The sequence below is a fragment of the Drosophila takahashii genome, chromosome 2R (assembly GCF_030179915.1).
Source record: "Drosophila takahashii strain IR98-3 E-12201 chromosome 2R, DtakHiC1v2, whole genome shotgun sequence".
In the NCBI taxonomy this organism is placed as follows: Eukaryota; Metazoa; Arthropoda; class Insecta; order Diptera; family Drosophilidae; genus Drosophila; species Drosophila takahashii.
The window spans coordinates 39,211,968-39,227,286 of NC_091679.1; the positions used below are offsets into that span (position 1 = coordinate 39,211,968).

At 45.4% G+C, this 15,319-nt stretch overlaps 2 protein-coding genes across 2 annotated transcripts; both read left to right on the forward strand.

Annotated features, from left to right (window-relative positions):
• The first annotated feature begins 6,899 nt into the window (after positions 1-6,899).
• RpS11 (ribosomal protein S11) lies at positions 6,900-8,406 on the forward strand. The gene is made up of 4 exons (XM_017138318.3): positions 6,900-7,041; positions 7,519-7,644; positions 7,723-7,928; positions 8,200-8,406. Exons 1-4 carry the CDS (start codon positions 7,030-7,032, stop codon positions 8,321-8,323), a joined length of 468 nt encoding a protein of 155 aa, XP_016993807.1. The 5' UTR covers positions 6,900-7,029; the 3' UTR covers positions 8,324-8,406.
• A 457-nt stretch (positions 8,407-8,863) lies between these two features.
• On the forward strand, positions 8,864-15,310 carry LOC108055103 (proteasome-associated protein ECM29 homolog). The gene is made up of 9 exons (XM_017138311.3): positions 8,864-8,979; positions 9,109-9,239; positions 9,355-10,235; positions 10,290-10,775; positions 10,838-11,304; positions 11,357-11,719; positions 11,781-12,416; positions 12,483-13,717; positions 13,779-15,310. The coding sequence occupies exons 1-9, from the start codon at positions 8,952-8,954 to the stop codon at positions 15,216-15,218; spliced, it is 5,667 nt and encodes a 1,888-aa protein (XP_016993800.2). The 5' UTR covers positions 8,864-8,951; the 3' UTR covers positions 15,219-15,310.
• Positions 15,311-15,319: the final 9 nt, after the last annotated feature.

Below are 15,319 nucleotides of genomic sequence, written 5' to 3' on the forward strand. Positions count from 1 at the left end.
AGCGGATAAGAATCTTCGACCAGTTCTGTGGTTAGTGAGTTCTCGATTGCTCCAACTATTTTTGGTGCTAGTTCGAAAGTTCGCCAAAAATCAATTCCTAAGATAAGTCTCTGCGCAATGGTTGGAATTACAAAAAGTTCCATTTCCTTAGCTTTTTCTTTATATGTCATAATTATTTTCAGAATTCCTGTTACCTTATGTGGCTTAGCATCTGCAGTTTTAACGTTGGATACGATGGCTTTATACCCAGAACAACTACTAAAATCCTGCAATGCTAACTCGGACCCTATACAGCTAATATTTGCTCCTGTGTCCAGCAATCCCCACTCTGTAAGATTTAAAAAGGAAACATTTGCATAACTTCTTCTATCTAAGCTATTCTGGAATATTGTAGATACTATATTCTTTTGCCTATTTCTTAAATTCAAGTAATAATTTTTTAATCTTATGGTGTTCCTCTTTTGGGGCTGGGTCTTTTCACAAAATATCCGATCTCTTACTAAATAATAGTTTCTAAGCCGTTCTTCATATGGCCGAAACGCAGTTTGGACTTCACTGGAAACTTCATTTAATTTCGGACGTCTTAATATGATAGGTAATGAATTATTTCTTTCAATATCTGTTTCTATTTTTACGCTAGTCTGCGTTTTCTGTTTTTCTGCTATTTGTTGGACCTGATTTTCTACGACTGGGACACCCGATGGCTTGTGGATGCCCCTGCTTTTCGGTTTTCCGAACGGTTCTTACAATTTAAACAGTTTGGCTTATATACTTGGGGCTTGCCGCACCCGTAACAAAATACGCGACGTTCTGCTAAACAATCTTTCCATACATGACCCGTAGCATCGCAATTATAGCAAACAATTTTGGAAGGAGTTCGTTCCACAGCCGCGATATCATTTGCCATGTTTTCTGTTTCGTTTTCTTCGAGCTGATGCTCGTCTACCGCATACACACGACCAGTTATATCTTTGGGCCTTCCAGGGATTCGAAAAGTTTTCCCGGCATCCTGCAAAAAGTTCTCTCTCTTTTGCACCAATCGACGCAGCTGACTGATGGAACCTATTTCTTCAAAGAGTAATCTGTCTTTCATATCCGGTAGTAAATTTCCTTGAACTAATTCAATCAATTCTTTTTCTTCAAAATAAACAGAGAGTTTGTCACTAAGTTTACAAATGGCTTCATAAAATGTATCAAATGATTCACCAAGTTTTTGTTTGCGCGCTCGTATTTGCTCGCGTAGCTCTGTTGTAGAGCGACTTTCTTTGTACTGGGCTCGAAGCGCTCGACAAAACTGTTCCCAATCAACAGATTCTTCTCGTTTATGAAATCGCCAGAACCAGGCGCTTGCTTTTCCCACTAACAACTGGTGAATGTTTCGTCCTAATGCTTCCCAATCATTGTTCAAATGCTCTCGAGTCAGGACTTGCACTCGATATAAAAATTCTTCAACCGACAATCCTTCTGGACTCCCGTCAAATCTTACTCCCCATTTCTGAATAATATCAGCCACTTTATTAGCAGCGATCAGGGACGCAGTTTGCGATCTCGAACGGTTTCCGTTTGGACTAACATAATCCTGTCTACCTTGCTGTTGATAATCTTGACCACTTATAGCGGGTCTAGCAGAGGAAGATATCATCATTTGCCTTACTGTCTCGCGAACTAGCGCTTCGATATCAGGTTGCGACCAATTGTCGTCATTTAAATTTTCTTCACTCCGATTAGGTGTTCGAGGCTGTCTACCGCGTCGTCCACCTCTTCGCGTATATGCCCCTCTACCCCGGGCTCCTCTATTACTTTCAGCCGGAATTACAAATTGCTGAGGTTGACCCGCCTGTATCTCTGCTGATGCCTCTCCTAGTTCAAGTGGCCTATCCATCGATCTCGTATTTGGGCGTCTGTTTTGACCTTCGTTTGTATTCGTTATCTTTTCCGGCGAAAAATTTCCAACCACTACTTTCACATCATGTAACAAGACCTTTGTCATACAAACTGGACATTCATTCTCCTTATCGGGATGAAATCTAGTATCAATACAGCTTTTATGAAATATATGCTTGCATGTAGTTATGCCACACGGCTGAGTGTCAGTCATTGTATCCTCGCAAATTAAGCACACATTTTGTTTAGCTGCTGGTGCCATGTTTTTTTGTGGAGTATGTTCGAGTGTCATTTTGTTTTAGGTTTTAATGATATGTTTTATTTTTAAATTTATTTTTAAATTTATTTCTTTTCGCTGACCTTTTTGGGATTGTGAATATTCTGATCTTTGCCATTACTGGTTATAACTTTCCTCATTCCGTATAGATATTTTTAGTTTTGTTTATTTTTATTACTATTGCTTTTATTAGTTGTCTGGCTATTGAATCTATTCATGATTATAAATGTTTTCGTCGGTTAGACGATTTGCTGGTTTGTATGAACGGACAATGCACACATGCACATGCTGATTGTATTCCAGTCCAGCCGAAATCTGCAAATAGTCTGCCTCTTACTTGACATTTTTCTCATAAAACTGATGACGACCAATATATCTACTACAGTTAATTGTCCTATCATATAATACTATCGGTCGTTTTTATTTTAGTCCAGTTTCTTGAACTTACGATATCCAGATAGTTATTAAATGCAGAAACCTTGTTATCTATAAGTAAATATAAATTAATGTCATACGAACGCAAATGAGCTGTTAGATCTAGTGATATTATACAGATGTTATATAGTTCACACAAACTTTAACCTTTGTCTTCTAATTGGTCGATATTTACAACTCACGCTATAATTCGATATCCTAAATAAAAGAGATCCGTTCTAATTTGTGTTATTTTATTCTTTTTTTTTTTCACTAGAAATTTGGGATTAAATAAACTGTTTCTTGACAAAAAGAAAACAATGTATCGTTGCCCCACGTTTTGGGCGCCAAAACTTATGTAATGGTTTGGTAAACTTGGAATAAATAGATTACTCCCAGTCTATTTCAACTGAATCAGACAGTAGGAAACTCAGCGGGTCGGGACCCATGTCAACACTAGCTCTTACGGGATTGGGGGGGTTAGTTGCTGACCCTACTGACTAACATTACATTAAGAATAATTTTTAGAGTCCCTAACTGAAACTAAATGACCACACGATCATGGCCGAAATCATCCACAAATATTGTATCTGCCTGGAATCGAGGCAACACAACCATCCGTCAAATTTAATCCAAATAATTGAGAGGAATAAGGCAAGATAACCAGAACGATCGGTGAAGTCTTAGATGGCAATTGACTCACACGAAATCGTTACCCTCCCTGCCAATGTCTTTGCCAATGTTAATATTGTTCCGGCAAGACCCCATATTTTATCAATCACAATATTCACATTCCCAGGTCGCGAAATAAGATATCTACTCACTCATAATATTTTCTATAAACATGATTACAAATTTTATTACTTCAATAATTCCAGGAAGAGAAACAAAACTGACTAACAGTAGCTTTCGGATTACACTTCATCAGGGTTTATTTCATATATATGTATATATATATTTTTTAACTGGTCTAGGTTTTATAATCGTTCGTTAAGAAATTCGTTCATATTTATTTCGGTGTACAATAATTCATTTGTTTAATTCAATTTGGTCGGGTTTCTTCATGATTTTAAACTGAAACGTAAACTAGCTATTCCTATGTTCATATTTATTCATTGGAATTTATTCCTACTCGCGCATAACAACACTCACACTAGCTGAAAAGGGTAGAAATTATACAAAAATGCAAAGAAAGAATATGGAATATTAAAGCTCACAACAATTCACTTATCGCAAATCCATTTGTCTTTAACATAATGCTGGCTGGCGATAAGAGAGTTGGAAGTGATAATCAAAACAAACATGCAAAATTACTGCTTCTCCACGGCCATATATAGACCGGGCCTAGGCAGACAGAACTAAAATTTTGGAATATTACATTTTGGTTGGAATGCACTTACCCCTTTCCAATACTCGTCGAAGGCCTTCGCGATGAACTGGGCTAAGAGCGGTTTAAGCCCATGCGTTTGGGGGGGATGATATTTATGATATGTAATAAAATATTAGTTCTGCGTGGTGGTTTCTTTCTTTTGGTGGGTGTAATTAATTTTCTTCCAGGGTTTTGGTATATGTAACCGCACTTTTGTATACACTCAACTAGTGGAGTGTGTTTTGGGCGACTAGCAATCACTTAAAGAAAAAAATTAACTGGCGTTTACAAAGCACGACTTTAGATTTTTAGCGATCGCCGTTTTGACACTTATGTATTTACAAAAAAAAACTTTCAGGGAGTTTTTAATGATCGAAGGGCACAAATTATAGGTGTTGTTTTAGAGCTGAAAAGCTGGTCTATGCCAGGGTTGAGTCGTTCGTCCGATGTCGGCGGTTCGTACCACTACCCCTCGTTATAGCTGGGGTACTAGATTTGTCCACTAGCAAAACTGTACCGCTACGGTAGGCGGAACAGGAGTGAGGGGTAGAGTACAGGTGGGCCGTTGTGTTTTGCGTTTTTGGGGGGTCGACACTGTCCGTAAAGTCCAGCCTGTGTGGCGACGATGTTTGCAGGCTTCTGTACTCCTTTTCTACTGGAGATCGGACAACTGTAACAGAGCGGCGTGTTAGGTAAAACCACGATGGCGATCTGGCTGAATTAATATAATTTACCTCGGGACCTTTTAATGACGTTATGTATCTTTTTGGGGCGGGTAATGTTGTCTTTTGATTGATTTAATACACAGCTAGGCGGCGTAGCCAGACCCTATGTAGCCGTGAAAGGCAGCCATCTGTGCGGAATGAAGGTAAATTTTAAATCTGTGCGATTGAAACGCCAGCAACTAAATATTTACCTTAACGATTCCGTGAAAATGGAGAACAAGTTTTAATTGGCCAATTAACAGGCTTTGGCAGAGGATGTCTTTGGATAAGGTGCGATCAAAGTAAATGGCACGTGGACTCCATATGCCCAAAAGAACAATATGTTATCTTGCCAAATTGTACGTCTGCTCAGATGAGGGTTTGAAACGGAAAAGAAACGATAAGGGCCTCGCCTGAACTCGGAAACCTAGCTTTGCGATATTTTGAGCTGACACCGATCTGTCAAACTGGACCAGCTGATGGGTATTATCTTAATATCGGATAGGGCTGGGAGGTGTTTTTGAATATCGTATGGCGGGTTAGCGACCAGTTTGAATTTTTGGAGACTTATGAATTGGGACGACCATTACATAATGGCATTTCAAAGTTCGGTTTAGTTTTAGGTTAAATTTCACCATCTTGTTGTGTTTTCCGTATAAATAGAACAACTTTATTTTCAGTAATAATATTTTGGTCTGTCGATGGTAGTGGAAATTATTGAGTTTCGACCGTGGAACACGTTTGCCAGCATCGATTTTAAACTGTTGACTGGACGAACTTTGGCAGTTCGTAAAAGTTTTTTTCATTTGCCCGGGCAAACAGCAGTAACACCAGAGCCGTAATGGCAATGAGCATGAAAATCATAATAATAACCGAGGGAACAAAAGCGAAAAAGTTGTAAACTTTGTTACTGCTGTTTATGATGTCCCGGGGCTTATTTAATCGATAATGCCGAATGATGTTCTGTGGCGCAGAAGACCAGTAGCCAGCCAAGCAGCTCCAGTTTCATTTTCATTTTCAGTTACCTGAGAAGGATATGGCCTTGAAGGGGGCGTGCGGATAAGGGGCGGGGCTGGGCGGCGGCTAAGGGATAGTAAAGGGATTTTCATTGCCGTCACTGAGCTCGGCAAGGTGAAATTGCCGAGCATGGCGAAAGGCCGACTGGGAAAACCTTCGCCAGCTTCACACGCATGCCACGCCTAATGCAACCACCCACAACCACAACCCCTTTTTGCAGGTTAAGGTCATCAGCAGCAGCAGCTGCAGCTTCGTTTGCCGCAATTTTATGCTGCAGACAATCTGCATTAACAATGGCAATGAAATGCAGGCAGAAGCAGCAGCCTCCTTCGTCCGTGACGTTTAGCCGTAAACGGATTTATAGCAGCTGTAAAGGATGCCGCAGCTGCGGATTGCGCCTTGAAAGTGGGCGGCATTTCAAGGCCGCTCTCCTGGCACTCGTTTATGCTGTCATTATTTTTAATCCGACATATTCGCGGGGCATGTGAGGAATTAGCGCGAGAGGCATTTGCCTTAAATGGCGCGCACTAAAACGGGAAAAAAAACTACAAAATGCAGGCACAAAGGCATTTTTTGGCATGGAGCACCACTTGAGTGGGCCCTGAGTACTTGAGCAAAAACATTGCTTGGCTTTGGCTGAATATTTTTAGTCAATGCCAGCAAAGATGAAGGTCAATAGCAGCGAGAAACTATCTGAATCAGCAGATATGCAAATTTGAGTGCGTCAAATAAAATATTCAAAAAGTTAACGCCCCCTGCATTGGCACACGGGCGCCATCTGTCGGAAATTAAGCTGTACTAAATCAATGTTTCCAACCATGGTTTGAGTGTTCGCTTAAAACCAGGGCTGCCATGGCCACACTGTTCGATTCTGTTAAGTAACATTTAATCTAAAGACGCACAGTGACCACTTTTTAAAAAGTATTACGCAAATTTATAATTTGCTTATGCTTTGTATAAAACTTTACATATCTTGGTGATCTAAATAGTGTTGAGTTCGCAAAAATCCTCGCATTTATGTGAAAAACAGGTCAAGTCAATCTTTAAAAGTGTTTAAAAACTTTAAAATCAAATACTAATTGTTTTCATTAATCCTTTTAATTATAACAAAACATTTTTGTATATAACTCTATCATAAATTTAGTTAACATGTTCCCTTAATTTTAATATTACCACTATTTGACAAATGAAGCCCACTGTACTGAACGTTTAACATTCGGCTTTACACAGCTAGCATCGAAAAATGCTAAAATCCAGCTGACTTCCCACGTTACCTTGGTATTTCGGCGGTGTCGCGCGACGGTCCCACTTGCAGCGCCCACGGCGAACGGTCACTCTGAATCGTTCTTTCCTTTTTCATCAACATGGCTGATCAGGTAAGATTCCATGAGGAAGTGCTTAATAAATGAAATACGCGGCTTAAACGTCGCATGCTGACCCGAAACAAGATGACACGGGGAGTGTAAGTGACGCACGAGTGGATGAACCGCCGCAGGAGAAGCGAAACCGCCTGGGCGCCACACAATCCGCAGCAGCCTCGCCCTAACCCCACTTTAGCGCATGGTGTCGCAAATAGTGAACACGAAATGTATATTGCAGCAAACCGAACGCGCGTTCCGCAAACAGCACGCGGTGGTCGTTGTGCGTCGCAAGAGCGCCACCTTGAAGAAAAGGCCCCGTTTCTACCGCCAGATCGGCCTGGGCTTCCGGGCGCCGGCGGAGGTAAGCGGATCCCGAACAAACCACGACTAATGTTGCGCCCCTTTCGTTTGTTTCCATTTCATCTCCCGCCCTTCTGCCTGCCTGCACCCCGTACCAAAAACATCTTCCAAATGATCCCGAACTAACTAAAGAACGAGCGCGCCTTCCAAAAACAATTCGGTGTCAACTTGAACCGCAAGGTCAAGCCCGGAGTCACCAAGAAGAAGCTGCTGCGCCGCTCCCGCGATGTGGGACTCGGCTTCAAGACCCCCCGTGAGGTGATGCCCAGGAGATATACCCTTATCTTACTTTAAATTTCTCCAGCTAATATGTTATTTTAACCCTCCTAAATACAGGCCATCGATGGCACCTACATCGACAAGAAGTGCCCCTGGACCGGTGATGTGAGGATCCGTGGACGCATCCTGACCGGCGTGGTCCGCAAGGCCAAGATGCAGCGCACCATTGTCATTCGGCGCGACTACCTGCACTTTGTGCGCAAATACAGTCGTTTCGAGAAGCGTCACCGCAACATGAGTGTCCACTGCTCGCCCGTCTTCAGGTAAAAATATTCATATTTTAACTAATAACCTAGTAAAAAGCCGTTTTATCATCTTCATGTTGTGATAAAGACTCTCTAGAGTCCAGTTTACTTAGAAGATGTGAAAACGAGCCTACTCTGATGATAAAATCATGACGGTCTTCATAAAACAAATTGCTGAAAGAACTTGACTCTTTTTACTAAATGTAAAAATACTGAAACTAACACCTAAGCTAGCTTATTTAACTCCTTTTAGACACATTTATAACCCCTGCCATACTTTTACTTGCAGAGATGTTGAGCACGGCGATATTGTCACCATTGGCGAGTGCCGTCCTCTGTCCAAGACTGTGCGCTTCAACGTCCTGAAGGTCAGCAAGGGCCAGGGATCAAAGAAGAGCTTCAAGAAGTACTAGGCGGACAACTACCATTCGGGCGATAATATTTGTAGCAATTATTCTTTTTGAATAAAACAAAAAAAAAACAGTAACTTTAACAACCATTGGTTTTCCACAGTCTTCTCTTAGTTTCCACAGCATTTCAGCAGTCGTGCAGGAAGGCTTTTCGGTAAAAGGTGTGTATTAAATTGTTATTTTGTTAAACTTTTTTAAATTGGCATTATTCTGATGATAAAATCATGACGGTCTTCATAAAACAAATTGCTGAAGAACCTTGACTCTTCTCACAAAATGTGAGAATACTGAAATTAATCAAAAGAAATGCTTGTTGATAAAAGTCTTGTAATTCCCTTCTAATATTATATTTTCTTTCTATTTACAGAAATCAAGATGATTGCTCATCAAAGGACTTTGATTTTAATTATTTGTTTACAATATAACATGATTTTCTTAAATAAAATTTGACAAATACCTGAATTTAAAGTTGTTCTTGATAAGTTATTTGGTAAAGCAAAATGACTTGGTGGTTGTAACTTTCTATCGTTTTTAAGTGTTGCAAAGCTTTTAAATATGACTGCCAAAACTTTTCGGTGCCATTATCAGCACACCAACTGGTAACACTAAAAAGGAGCAACAACAATAAAAAATGGAAACTGGACCAAATGCAGAAATTGGTAAAAATTATAATTTGCATCGTACAAGTGGATTTGACCAATAAATCAATGACCAAAGGAGATAGATAAAAAGAGAATGATCTCGTTAAAAAAGATTATCTAAAACCCTTTCCATTCCACCGCTTGCAGAGCTTCTGGAGCGCGTCCTGTTGCGTCTGGGAAATGCGGACACGGATGAGAAGCTGGAGGCCACGGTGGGCAAGTTCCTGGCCCCGGTGATCCTCAAAATGAACTCGCCCCACAATGCGGTGCGGACGAAGGCAAGTGGATGCGTTAAACAATGACCAGCTGGGCTTTCCAACCCCCTTCTTGCATCGTGACTTTGCAAAATTGGCTGACTAAATCGGTTGACTAATGCACCTTTCGCTCGCTTAGGTCGTCGAGGTGCTCACCCACATCAAGAGGCGCCTCTCGTCGCGCGGGCAGGTGCAGATACCCGTCGAGGCACTGCTGGATCAGTATGCCGCCGAGGACAGCAGCACCTTCCTCAAGAACTTCGCCATCATATTCATCGCCATGGGCTATCCGCGTCTGCCGCTGGAGCAACAGGCCGGTTTGGCCAGCAAAGTTGTGGGCAGCGAGGGCAAGCTGGAGAGCTACCAAGACAAGCTGTTCGCCCTGCTGCTGCCCATACTGTCGGACATGAAGATACCCGATGATCCGGCACAGCGTTCAAAGCTACTCGATCTGCAGGACAAGCCGGCCATCAGCGCAAACTTTCTCGCCCTGCTCCAGGATGTGCTGCTCCTGCCGTACGGCATCACCCAGGACCAGGATGTTCCCCCAGGTCTCAGTCCGTACAGTTTTAAGCGCATCATTGCCAACAATTGGCGGGCAGAAGAGCTGGAGAAAGTCAAAAAGGGAATAGTTCGGTTCCTGTGCGCCAGTGTCTTCAGCGATGTGCAGATCTTTGTGCCCCTGGTGGTGGCCTCGGCGGATACGCGCTTCAGCGTGGCCACGCCAGCCATCGCCGAGCTGAGCAAACTCTGTACCATGCTGGATTTCAGCAGCCCCGTGGTGACGGCACCGCTGTACACTCTGTTCGCCGGTAACCAGAACCAGCTGACGGACCGCCAGACGCGTCCCTGCTGCGCCCGAGTGCGTCAAAAGTTGCTGCAGTACCTCATCAAGTGCCGCGGCAAGAGCATCAGCGTGACCAAGGGGCTGCAGGTGATCTTCGATGGTCTGTTCGGTACAAATACCAACCAGAAGTGCAAGGTTTTGGCGCTGCAGTTTGTGGAACTTGTTCTCAGGGAGTGAGTTTCTATGCATTCATTCATCTAGTCAAAACTCAACCTTCTTTTTCTTAGGGGCCCCCGCGAATTGGTCTCCAAGGTGTCCAGGGTAATACTCACCGGCATCACCAAAGTCATTGGACGCGACTCTAACGAGCCGAACGATGTGCAGAATGCAGCTTATTCCGCTTTGGCGCAACATGCTCGCAGTTTCCCGCAGGACGTTAGCCAGGATCTGAAGCTGGTGCTGGGGTACTTCAACAATTTGGCCAGCTCTGCCCCGGAATTACATTCCTCCATAAGAGAGGCCCTTGTTTCGATGGCTCCGGCGTTCGCCTGGAAGACAAAGGAGAAGAGCGATGCCATGGAAGTGGATGAGGATACTGATCCTTCAAGTGTGAAACTAGATGGCCAGCAGCATCTGCTTTTGGCCATGCTGCTGGACAATGCCGAGTCTAAAGTGCAGATTGTGCAGAATGTAACCAGTGTGTTCCTCACCAGCTGCTATCCGGAGTATTATGCACCAGCCAGATACCTGCTGCTGCTCATCGCGGGAGAGCGGTGGGTTTATTACTGGTTGCATTTTATATCCAGTTTAATATACTATAATTTAATTCCCATAGCAATTCCCTGCGCGAGAATGTCACCACTTATTTGTACGGCACCTCGAAGAAGGATCACGTCAACTACAACATGCTTTCCTCCATCGAGCAGGCAGAAAATCGCATAAACAGCGAATCCATTAGCGACTTCAATCACCTCTCCTTAGAGCAACGTCGCGTGGTGCTGCCCAGTTTCCAGGTGATGATGTCGCACGTCCACGAGATGGCCAACAAGCGACTCAAGAAGAACACAGCCTGTGTGGTGGTCGGTCGCACCAAGCTGCCCTACAGCTTGGAGGTTTACGAGGAGCTACTCGATTACCTTCGCCTGTGTCTTTGGTATTCAGCTGGCGTAGTGGCTGCTCCAGGTGATGAAAAGTACACCCATGAGCTGCGGAAATACATCACCTTGCACTACGAGGAAGAGGAGAATAATGCCTTGCATCAGTATGTGCAGTTTGTTCAGCGCAGCGTGGAGGCCAAGAGAAGTAAGTGACTAACAAGTTTGCCAGTGAATATATTAATCAATACATTTTTCAGGCGACTCCAATCTCATCTGCCTTTATGACCTGTTGAATGCCGCTCCGGAACTGTTTGCTGCCAAGCAGCTGCATCTCTTGGAACCTCTTGGCAACACCTTAAAGGATGTATCCGAGTCGATGCGCATCAATGTGGCGCAAGTCTATGCTATTCTGTGGGCTTTCGGTCTCTCCGATGAGAAGTTCGATGAGGAGGTGGGCGAATGCTTGGCTAGCCTAACACAAAAGACATTGGAGCACAAGCACGGTTGGCTGCTGGTGGTGGGACACACCTTCAATCGCAAGATTGCTATGCTCAAGCAAGAGAAGAAGTCCAAGGACTATGCTGCATGGCCGCAGTTTGTTAATGCGGTGAAAATTATCTGTAAGTTTGAATCTCCAGCAAGCTTAGTTACTACCTATCACTAATTTTGTTCTTTGTTCAGCAAAAACTCTTTGTGAATCCCAATGGCTGCTCGTTTCGGCAGCTGTAAAATGCATCTCCATGATCGGCAAGGCGGTGGAGATTCCCAACGTCACCGTGGAGATCCAAGTGCCAACCAACGATGGCGACGACGACGAGGAGATGACCGAGTATACGAGCATAGATTCCTCAACCAAGTTGGTAATCTTTGGCGTGGTCTTTCAATTGCTGCGCAGCTCTTCGGCGCGTCAGAAGATTCGTGAGGAGTCGGCCAGATGTCTGGGCTACCTGGCCATTGGCGATGGCGAGCACTTCACCAAACGCAACCTGGATAAGTTTCTCACCCTGGCCAAGGTGCAAAAGGATGCTGCTTTAAACATTGCCATTTCGGAAGCGATTGTCAACACTCTTTGTGGTTATGATGTAAACAAGGGGCAACCGGATGAGAAGTTTGTTAATAAGCACTGCAACGATGGCGACTTTGAGCAGTTCTTGAACTCGCTAATTCGTCTAGTCACCGAACCCAATCCACATTCCCGCCAGGCCATCTCCGTGTGGCTTCTGGCCGTGGTAAAGCACTGCAGTCGACGTCCAGCTGTGTTGGCCAAAAAGGAGCTGCTGCAGTTTGCTTTTACCGAGCTGCTTTCGGATGATAGCGGTAGGTTATCAGCTAATATATCTATATTATCTGTAAATAACCATCTTTATTATATTCTTTTATAAGAATTTGTTCAGGATGTTGCTTCCCGCGGCTTGGGACTGGTCTACTCGCTATCCGATTCCGGCAGTCAAAGTGATTTGGCCAACTCCCTCTTAGACCAGCTAATTGGAGGAAAACGCAAGGTGAATCAGGTGTCCGGGGACACGGAACTCTTTGCCGAAGGAATGCTGGGCAAAACGCCGACGGGCGGCAACATCACCACCTACAAGGAGCTGTGCTCCCTGGCCTCAGATCTCAACCAGCCGGACATGATCTACCAGTTCATGCAGCTGGCCAATCATAATGCCACCTGGACCAGCAAACTGGGAGCTGCCTTTGGATTGAAAACCCTTTCCGCCGAGTCCAGACAGAAGATGCAGCCGTATCTGGGCAGGATTATACCCCGCCTGTATCGCTACAAGTACGATCCCACGCCGAAGATTCAGAACTCCATGATTTCCATTTGGGACACAATTGTGAGTGACTCCAAGGAGGTGACCGAGCGTTACTACTGGGAAATACTGCGTGAGCTGCTGGATAATCTCACCTGCAAGGAGTGGCGAGTGCGTATTGCCTGCTGCCTGGCAGTCAGAGATCTCTTGAAGCGTCCCAATGGTTTGAAGTTGCGATCGGAGGAGCAGGTGCGTCGGGTTCCCGCCGCCGCCAACAGCATGGAAGTGGACGAGGTGCCCGAGCCGGAGCTAAAGGAGCTTTGGTTCCAGCTGTTCCGCGTGATGGATGACATTCATGAGGGCACAAGGGTCACGGCCCATGGAACCGCCTCATTCCTAGGCAAGCTGTGCGTCATAGCCTCCTCCTCGGATCATGGCAAATCCGGCACAGCAGTAGCTTCCTCGACGCTGCCGTATCTGCTGGAAACTGGAGTGGGTCACAAGGTGCCCGAGATACGCAAAGTGAGCATCAAGACCATCTCCGACATGATTGACTCCTCGGGCTCGCTTATTGCCCCGCATCTGGTCACCTTGATACCCTGCCTGCTGCGCGCCACTGGTGAATTGGAGAACACCAAGTTGTCCTATGTATCCACTCGTTTAGGGGCGGATAATGAAGCCCAGGAGGCGGTGGATACGCTTCGTGCTGAGGCCGCCAAATCTCACCACACCATGGAAACCATTGGGAAGTGCGTGCGCTACATTGATTACCCGGTGCTGGAAAAGATGACGCCCGAAGTGCTGGAACTAATGAAGTCCAGTGTGAATCTTGGAACCAAAATTGGCTGTGCGCATTTCGTGTGTCTGGTATGTTGATCAAGTGCAAGTTATACGATTTTATGTTCTAACAGTATCGATACAATTACAGATCAGCATTCGTTTGGGCAAGGAGATGACTCCGGTGGTTGGAAAATACATACGGGCCTGCTTTGTGGGCATCAAGGATCGCAATGCCACCGTGCGTAAGTACAACGCCAGTGCGATTGGCCACCTGCTGGGTTTGGCCAAGGAGCAGTCGATCAAGAGTCTCTTTGCCAAGCTGGACGAGCTGTATGCCGAGCAGCCGGGAAATCGCTCCATTGCACTGACCATTCAGTCCATCAACAAGCGTCACCACGAACTACTCAAGGACTACATGGAAAACATGCTGCCGCTCATCTTCTTTGCCATGCACGAGGAGGCCAATGAAGAGACCAAGGCCAATGTGGAACTCTGGAAAGATTTGTGGAACGATGTTAGCCCTGGGGATGCGGGCATCCGTCTCAATTTGAATGTGATTATACCCAAGTTGGAGACTTCGCTCACCGATGCCAGTTGGTCACGAAAGGCGCAGGCGGCGAATGCTATCCAGACGATAGCCACTCGCCTGAGTAGCTCCCTGGATGAACCCGATCGGGTGAGACTCATTAAGCTGCTCCTTTGCGGTCTGCAGGGTCGCACTTTCGAGGGCAAGGAGCGTTTGTTGCAGGCTCTGGCCGGACTCACCAAGGGCCTGGATAGGAAGCACCAGATCTGCCCCAACATCATCGACGCAGCCATGCGGGAGGCGAGGAAGCGGGAACCTGTTTATCGCACCATGGCCCTGGCTTCGCTGGGCGAAATCCTCGACCAACTGGAGGCAGATCGCTTTGAAGAGGTCTACAACATGAGCTGGAACCTGCTGGAGAAGAAGGAGCTGCGCAAGGAGTCCGACGACGAGGACGAGCCCAGCACTAGCCAGGAACTAACTGCCGACGAGCGCAACAAGCGGGCTCAAACACTCAATAGACTGAAGGAGGTTGTCTGGGAGACACTGGGCAAGTCCTGGCCACGTCATTCCATCGAGACGCAGCACCGCTACCAACTCTTCTTCGCCGAAAACTGCACCAGCATTCTGGCGGAGAGCACGCGACCAGTGCAGGTCAGTCTGCTGGCAGCGCTCACTAAGTACATCGAAAGACTCCATGTCTTCGATGAGTCCGCTCTGCTGCCCGACCTGCCGCAAATAAACCAGGAGAAGAAGATCAAAACGGAGGCTCCGGCGCCAAAGACCCGTGAGGCCATCGTTGAGAAGATCTGCAAGGATGTGCTGGCTGCCGTGGCTCTGGCCGCTGGAGTTCCTCACTCAGGCCTAAAAAAGGAGGCCCTCAACATCGTTCTCATGCTGATCAAGCGTTTGAGTGGAGCCAAGGATCAGCAGCCTCTGAATCTAATCAAGCAGAGCTTCGAATCGAGTTTGGAAAAGTTCCAGCGTGATTCGGCCCCCGAAATCCGCTGTCGCATCAAGGACATCGAAGAAAAGCTGAGCAAGTTGAATCCCGGAACTTAGGTGGTAGAAAAGTAGGGATTTCAATTATGTGTGGCCAAAAACCCTGCCTTGGGTAGATTTTAAAAATGGGGTATATGAGGAAATAAAACATCTTTGGCAAA